This window comes from Schistocerca serialis, chromosome 5 (genome assembly GCF_023864345.2).
Source record: "Schistocerca serialis cubense isolate TAMUIC-IGC-003099 chromosome 5, iqSchSeri2.2, whole genome shotgun sequence".
Lineage (NCBI taxonomy): Eukaryota > Metazoa > Arthropoda > Insecta > Orthoptera > Acrididae > Schistocerca > Schistocerca serialis.
The window spans coordinates 635180572-635189237 of record NC_064642.1 but is presented as its reverse complement, the minus strand read 5'-3'; the positions used below and the strand labels follow the sequence as shown (position 1 = coordinate 635189237).

The 8666-nt window shown below is 43.5% G+C and overlaps 1 protein-coding gene across 1 annotated transcript in view; it reads left to right on the top strand.

Moving 5' to 3' along the window:
- Positions 1–729: 729 nt before the first annotated feature.
- LOC126482114 (uncharacterized) overlaps positions 730–8666 on the top strand; it is a 191300-nt gene continuing 183363 nt past the window's right edge. The window contains exon 1 of the mRNA XM_050106089.1: positions 730–1297. Coding sequence (XP_049962046.1) covers positions 775–1297 — 523 coding nt within the window. The 5' untranslated portion in view covers positions 730–774. The remainder of the gene's footprint in view (positions 1298–8666) is intronic.

Below are 8666 nucleotides of genomic sequence, written 5' to 3'. Positions count from 1 at the left end.
AGATGTAGAAAGTGTTGTTCACACTTTATGACAGAATTTATTTGGTGTAGAGGCATTGTCTGTAGATTCGATCTGTGTTTTGTTTGAGATCAAAACTGAAACTTTTTCTTTTGCTTATAATCTATTTACTGTTGTAATTTATTAGCCTGTGCATCAGCTTTGTCAAGAAATTGCATGTGGTGACAGTCATCAGTGACATTACATAGTTCAAAATACAATTCGTAAAGCATTGTAGTTAACTTTCGTCGTACAATGACCATGCTGTTGGTAATTGTCGCGGGAGTGGTAATAGAGGTCTCCTAGTTTCAGAGTAGCGTTGGAGAGGAGCGTGTATTGTGAGATATTACCACAAGGCCACATCGCTCTCGCCAATAAAGAGATGGAATCTGTCAGATGCTTGCAGGTGCTAACATTTTGTAGCTATTTTGCTTTAGAGTACCTGTCGCAGCTTCTTGTTTTTTCTTCCTTACGAGCGTAAGGCTTTCCTCGCCGTGCTCCTGTCTTGCATTCGCTCTCTTTTACGCTTCTACTCTTCAAGCAACACGCCGACGCCCGAGTGCATAACGTCTGCGAAAAAGGAACAGTGAGTCAGTCTCGCAGACTGCAAGGAGGGGACAGGAAGGACGTTAGTGGTGGGGTTGCGCTGGAGGAGGGGAAGTAGAGAAGAGGGGTAGACGCGGTACTTGTTATCAGGTCGCGAGCCGCGTTCTACCAGTCTGCCGGCGTCGCTCGCTTCTGGGCTTGGCTAGTGATTTGCGCGTCGTCGTCGTTGCTATGGCAGCAGGAGAGCTGTCACTGCTTCGAGAACAGCCGCCCTCAACCTGCACGAGTCTGCTCGGAGGTGTGACCTCAGGCGAACGAAGTTGTAAAGCACATGAGAGAGCCTCCGGGAGAGACGATGATTTTGATGACAGCGACAAGTCTGATGGCGCCGAGGGCCAGGCGGACAGTTGCGAACCCTCCTCCCACTCTGTCACCAGCCGTACCACAGAGGATCTGGACAGCTCTGAACAGCTTCATGACAGACTCACTTGTCAGTCGATTGCTGAGCACGTCGACCCCGGTGCATCGCGGGAACAGGAGAGAGCAGAAGAGGGCGGCGTCATACAGAGCGAAGGAGACGTCTTGGAGTTGCTGTCTTCTCTGCTGCACGGTGAACAGACCTTGGAGCATCTGGAAGTGTCAGATTCACAGGCAGTCACCGTCGGCAACGTCACGTATGTCTTGGGCGATATCAAGATGAAGGAAGTGGTGCAGGAGAACACCCTTAAGCAGCAGATTTTTGTGAAGAAGCGAGGTAAGAAATTACTGTGTTTATTAGTATTTATGATCGCGTCGGCAGAGCGGTCATCGGATATGCGTTGCTGGCTCAAATGAGGTGCAGGCCAAACAAAACGAGCGCAGAATCGCACGTAAGATCATTCCATTGATCCCATCGATAATATATAAGGCACGATCAAAAAGTTTCCGTTTGAGGGCGTTGCTGCAGCGTATAAGCAACGTAGCGCGGCTCCGATGCGGGTATATAAACAGCGATACGTAGATAAGGGATTATGGCGGCATTCATGTCTTTCCGACGTGCATGCGGTAAATGTGGTAAAGTCACTGCGGCGACGTTATTACCACGTGCGACCACACAGGACCAATGTGCTGTCATTCTCATCTTCGCTGCAGAAGGACAAACGCCAGTAGACATCCATCGGAGAATGAACAATGTGTATGGGGCAACATGCCAGTCGAAGCGTCCCCATGTCCAGGAAAACTGCGCCAAGGATTGGTGCTGCTTCGCGATAACGCCTGTCCCCATGTCGCAAATGTCATAACCCAAAACTGGCGCCAACTCAAGCTGGAGAGACTCGAGCGTCCGCCCTATCGTTCTGACCTCTCCCTATGCTGTTATCACGCCTTCGGTCCCTTGAAGAAGCCCTTGAAAGGTCGATGATTTCTTTCAGACGAGGATGGGCGGCAGGCAGTTACGGGCTTCTCCACGCAAGAGGGCACAGTGTTGTATCAACAGGGGATTTTCAACCTGGTGCGTCAATGGGATACTGTCTCAGTGTTCAAGGCGATTTTGCTTGATTAGCATACCGAGTCTGGACTGTAAGGCCTTCGAACGGAACTTTTTTGATCGCCCTTTAAAATTCACTGTGATACTGGCCAAACAATTTCATTCTGTGCTCACTACTCAAATTTTCTAACAAACGTTCATCACCTGCTAAAATGAGGTACCTGGATGTTGATAAATGACTGTATTTCATTTTGTTACCTTTAACGTGTGTTTAGTAGATCACATATTTGTTACCAGTACAGTTTTAATAGCAACTGCTGCCATTTTAAAGTTATTCTGCCTTAACTCTGGAGAAGAGTTTGTTGGTTCATTTAAACCTTAGTGGTTGATTTTATGGGCTGTTCTTGTTCATAAAGTAATGATTCTGAAGACTAGGTTGATGCGGCTCTCCACACTAGTCTACGTTGTGTGAGTCTTTTCATATTTCCATATCTACTGCACTCCACATCTCTTTATATTTGCTTACTGTATTCACGCTCTCTACAATTTTTATTCTCCACTCTTCCCTTCCTTACCAAATTAACTATTACTTGATGTCTCACGGCGTGTCGTATCAGTCTAACCCTCTTTTAGCCAAATTGTGTCATAAATCTGTTTTCTCCCCAATTCGAATCAATACCTCTCCTTCAGCTATGTTGTACCAAAATGTTAATGATTATTCCGTAGCAGTTCTCGTCTCATTTGTATTTTTGATAGTCCATGTAAGGGCAGATATGACCAAATGTTCAAAGCTTTCTCATGACTTGTCTGATATTCACCTGGACAAATGAATCAAAATTACTTAATTTTCACAAAACCGAGTAAATTAGTTTTGTACGCGTGCATCTGACGGAGCCACAACCAAATTGAAAAATCACGTACAATGTAAGCTTTTCTCTAAAAAAATCCACGAGCAAATAATCAGTGGTTCACGAGTGCTTTCGGTTTGTGATTCAGGACGAACAAGATCATTTTCCGACGGATAATAGTGGTAAAATACGTTATACTATCTTTCTGCTTTCATTTACGTTCCGTTATACAGATGCTATTTGAAGGAAATCATTTTCCTGTGTAGACTGTTTTATTTTGAAATCACTTTATTTCATAATTTCGCACCCACTGGGCATTTTCTAGCGACCAGTCGAATTTTACACCGACTTCAAGAAGAAACGATAAATAAAATCACACACACACACACACACACACACACGCACACACACACTTACTAGCTAAGGTCCCAAAAGTTATATGTATAGCAGAGTCTCCAATAGTTTTGAACGCTCACCCTCCAGTATTGTTTTGACTCTACAACACGTCTGTACATACTTCTGTTACGATCGGAGCACTGTAACTCGAGCCGACTTGAGCTGAGATGTCGCGATGACATCATCTCGGCTTATCAGTATATGCGCTTGCAGTGCAGTCAGTTGTTTATTTTTTAGCCATCGTGTCTTACGTATATTACAGCCGCTATCTAAGATGTCACATTAATTGCGCGTAGCCAAGGAACGTGTGTTTTTAATAGGAAATACGAAACATCAAATAACTGGACACGAATTACCATCAAATAAATAATACAACATAAGGGAAGTAAAATTAAACTTTAATGAAAGCGCTGTACTTGTGGTTTACGAGTGCATTATATTTCGGCAGAAAGCAAAAATTCCCATAAGAACTGTTCAGCATTGTCCACAAAAACTTACTAAATTGTTTCGAGGTGGAGAAAATTGCGAAAAACGCAAAAAAGCATCAAGAAATGTTCGAGCACCGTGAAGATACGTTTATAAATAATTTGGATAATTTATTTGATATTGCACATGCAAATACCCTTGAAACGGTCAAGTTGGAAGAAGACCCGATGTTTCTATTTCGGCGGAGAGAGACTGGGCGTAAAGGCGATGTTGCAGGCGTAGACCGAATACTTGCGGATAAGGAAGAAACGGCGAGGCAGAGAAAAGTTGATAAACTGAAAAGACAAGAGAAACAAAAGAGCACAGCATCTTCTTCTATATCTTCTGTTGTATTTCGTTCATCATCATCTGAAAAATCATATAAGGCATATTTAAGTTCAGATGAAATTCATGTTGGTGACGCTGAGTTTCTATAACGTACTTCTGAGAGTAGTTCATTGAAGAATGCTGCAAGGCGAGACGCCACACATTTTAGTATTGAAAAATTAGCAGCTGCGTTGGAGATGCCAGCTGAGTGTAAGAGATTGTGTATATATGCTTTAGGCGACAGGAGAGACACTTGGTCACAGTACAGAAGAGATCCACATGAATAAATCTTCTCTTTATAGATTTAGACAGAAGAAAAGAAGAGAATGGTCTCAAACAATTAAAACAGCTTTCAATAATGATATCCTTGCTTTTCTTACTGTGCACTGGGATGGAAAACTGCATGAAATGTCGGGGACCCAACGAAGAAAGACTTCTAATCATTGTTACATTTGGGGACTGTGAACAGCTCATTGACGTTCCAAAATTACAGAATGGTTCTGGTAAAGAGCAAGAGACCGTTTTTTGGAATTCATTAACTTACGGGGATATTGAAGACACTGTACAAATACTATGCAGCGACACAACTGCTTCAAACACTGGCTGTCTTAATCGGACGTACTTCTTAGTTGGTCATAAATTGGACAAGGAGTTGGTGTTTCCCTGTCATGCCGTCATCACATATACAAACAAAGAACCACCGTCCGAACGGGCCTTGAATGCTCAACGGTACCGACTGGCCGCCGTGTCATCCTCAGCCTTTAGGGCCTCACTGGATGTGGATGTGGAGTGGCATATGGTCAGCATATCGCTCTTCCAGCCGTTGTTAGTTTTCGTGACCAGTGCCGCTACCTCTCAGTAAAGTAGTTCCTCAATTGGCCTCACAAGGGCTGAATGCACCTCACTTGCCAACAGCACTCGGCAGGCCCGGATGGTGACCCATTCAAGTGCTAGCCAAGACCAAACAGTGCTTAACTTCGGTGATCTGAAGACAACCGGTGTTACCATCACAGCAAGGCCGTTGGCCTATCACATCTACAGGGTGTTACAAAACGGTATGGCCAAACTTTCAGGAAACATTCCTCACACACAAAGAAAGAAAATATGTTATGTGGACATGTGTCCGGAAACGCTTACTTTCCATGTTAGAGCTCATTTTATTACTTCTCTTGAAATCAAATTAATTGTGGAATGGAAACACACAGCAACAGAACGTACCAGCGTGACTTCAAACACTTTGTTACAGGAAATGTTCAAAATGTCCTCCGTTAGCGAAGACACATGCATCCACCCTCCGTCGCATGGAATCCCTGATGCGCCGATGCAGCCCTGGAGAATGGCGTATTGTATTAGAGACATTCCACAATACGAGCACGAAGAGTCTCCACACTTGGTACCGGGGTTGCGTAGACAAGAGCTTTCAAATGCTCCCATAAATGAAAGTCAAGAGGGTTGAGGTCAGAAGAACGTGGAGGCCATGGAATTGGTCCGCTTCTGCCAATCCATCGGTCACCGAATCTGTTGTTGAGAAGCGTACGAACACTTCGACTGAAATGCGCAGGAGCTCCATCGTGCATGAACCACATGTTGTGTCGTACTTGTAAAGGCACAGGTTCTAGCAGCACAGGTAGAGTATCCCGTATGAAATCGTGATAACGTGCTCCATTGAGCGTAGGTGGAAGAACATGGGGCCCAATCAAGACATCACCAACAATGCCTGCCGAAACGTTCACAGAAAATCTGTGCTGATGACGTGATTGCACAATTGCGTGCGGATTCTCGTCAGCCCACACATGTTGATTGTGAAAATTTACAATTTGATCACGTTGGAATGAAGCCTCATCCGTAAAGAGAACATTTGCACTGAAATGAGGATTGACACATTGTTGGATGAACCATTCGCAGAAGTGTACCCGTGGAGGCCAATCAGCTGCTGATAGTGCCTGCACACGCTGTACATGGTACGGAAACAACTGGTTCTCCCGTAGCACTCTCCATACAGTGACGTGGTCAACGTTACCTTGTACAGCAGCAACTTCTCTGACGCTGACATTAGGGTTATCGTCAACTACACGAAGAATTGCCTCGTCCATTGCAGTTGTCCTCGTCGTTCTAGGTCTTCCCCAGTCGCGAGTCATAGGCTGGAATGTTCCGTGCTCCCCAAGACGCCGATCAATTGCTTCGAACGTCTTCCTGTCGGGACACCTTCGTTCTGGAAATCTGTCTCGATACAAACGTACCGCGCCACGGCTATTGCCCCTTTGCTAATCCATACATCAAATGGGCATCTACCAACTCCGCATTTGTAAACATTGCACTGACGGCAAAACCACGTTCGTGATGAGCACTAACCTGTTGATGGTACTTACTGACGTGCTTGATGCTAGTACTGTAGAGCAATGAGTCGCATGTCAACACAAGCACCGAAGTCAACATTACCTTCCTTCAATTGGGCCAACTGGTGGTGATCGAGGAAGTACAGTACATACTGACGAAACTAAAATGAGCTCTAACTTGGAAATTAAGCGTTTCCGGACACATGTCCACATAACATCTTTTCTTTATTTGTGTGTGAGGAATGCTTCCTGAAAGTTTGGCCGTACCTTTTTGTAACACCCTGTATAAGCTAATTAAAAAAATGTATTTGAATGTAAAGTACTTGGTGTAAGAATCAGTCCTTAGATATCTGTTTTCCAACGTTTGAGAGAAAACTAGATGTTATGGACCAAAACAAGAAAAAATTCCACTAACTGTGGGCTCTAAAATGCATATCTTAAGAGCTATGAGCACTTGTTCATCTTCACTACTGTGGAAAATGTCTCCTCTACTAAACAATTGTCATAGCTTTCAAGGTATGCATTTTAGAGCCACTGTTTACTAGACTTTTCTCCTTCAAATGGCTATATGCATCACATCCGTGAATGCTGATCATTCCTCTTGGCACATCGTGCATGTTGTAAAACCCGTGCGCAGTGAAATTTATTTGAAGGGCAATGGCGGAAGTAGTCTGTTATTTTGACAGTCTGAGCGTGAAAAGTGTACATTATGAATAAAAATTATCTACAGAGCTCCATATATTTGCTTTAGAGCTCTGGTACAAATTACGAAGACGTAAGAGGATCTCTGGTTGAAAAGTTCTACACAGGCAAGCTGTCTACAGATTAGATCGAAGGTTCGGGGTCGACAGGTTAAGTAGCAGACTTACCTCTCAGTGGCCATCCAAAATCAGTAACTAGTGAAGAAAATCTGCAGCTTGTTGCATTCGTTGCATTCGTTTGATCACCCAAGGAATATGCAAGAAGAGCTTCCAAGGAACTACAATTTTCCGGCAGAAGTTTAAGGAGAATATTATAAACATAACATCTGAAGCCTTATAAGCCTACATAACTAAACGCCCTAATCGATGTAGATACTGATCGAAGACATGAATTCTGTGTACGTCATGTGATCTGCAGTGAAAGTGTTCCTAACTTTGCCGGCCGGAGTGGCCGAGCGGTTGTAGGCGCTACAGTCTGGAACCTCGCGACCGCTACGGTCGCAGTTTCGAATCCTGCCTCGGGCATGTATGTGTGTGATGTCCTTAGGTTAGTTAGGTTTAAGTAGTTCTAAGTTCTAGGGGACTGATGACCTCAGAAGTTAAGTCCCATAGTGCTCAGAGCCATTTGGAGTCATGGTTTGGGCTGACAGACACAACGAAGAAGTGATAGGTCCTTAGTTTTTCAATGAGACCGTGACTACGGAAACGTCTCTTGAAAAATTAAGACGAGATATTATTGAACTGGACAATAAATCCGTACTTGAAGCGGTACGGAACAACCTCATTTTCCAGCAAAAAGGTGTTCCACCGTTTACGGATTATATGTCTGTGCATTTTTTGATGACAAGTTTTAAGACTGGATGGGGAGGCGGGGTAAAACGATAGGCCTCCAAGATCCCCGTGTGATTCTTTTGTGTAGGGGACACTGAAAGACAATGTTTTCACTACAGAACTATTAAACCTACAGAATTTAAAGGATTTGATTGAACAACAATTTGAAGACATTTTCGGTAATAATGGGAAGCCATGTAACCAGATATATATATATATATATATATATATATATATATATATATATATATATATATATATATATATATATATATATATATCAGTTATTAAACGATGTTTAAATAACGAATGGAGGACTCTTTGAACAACTTCATTACTTTGTGTAAACCATTAAAGATACAAAACACTGTACTGCGTTTTCGGTTACCTGATTTTTGCCGCACCCTGTATATATAGGATGATTCAGTTGCCCCTACCGATGTCGTTCTATGCATCCCGCAATATTATAATTGGTCTTGAAGAAACATGGGCGAGATTGCCATATCCTCTTGCTTGCCACGCGCAAACTATTAGTCCTACAGAAAAACTGAACAAGACCTGATTGTAGGAAATTTAATGTAGTTAAATTTTGTACTGGGATACGTTTTCGCTACAGGCCGTAGCTTTCGAGTTATTCGAGAAAAACGTACGAAAGTGAGCTTTAGACACACCCCCTTTCCCACACACAGCCCCCACCAGTCAGGATATCTTTGCTGCACGACACAAAGCTTTACGCCTCGCCTGGGCCCTTCAA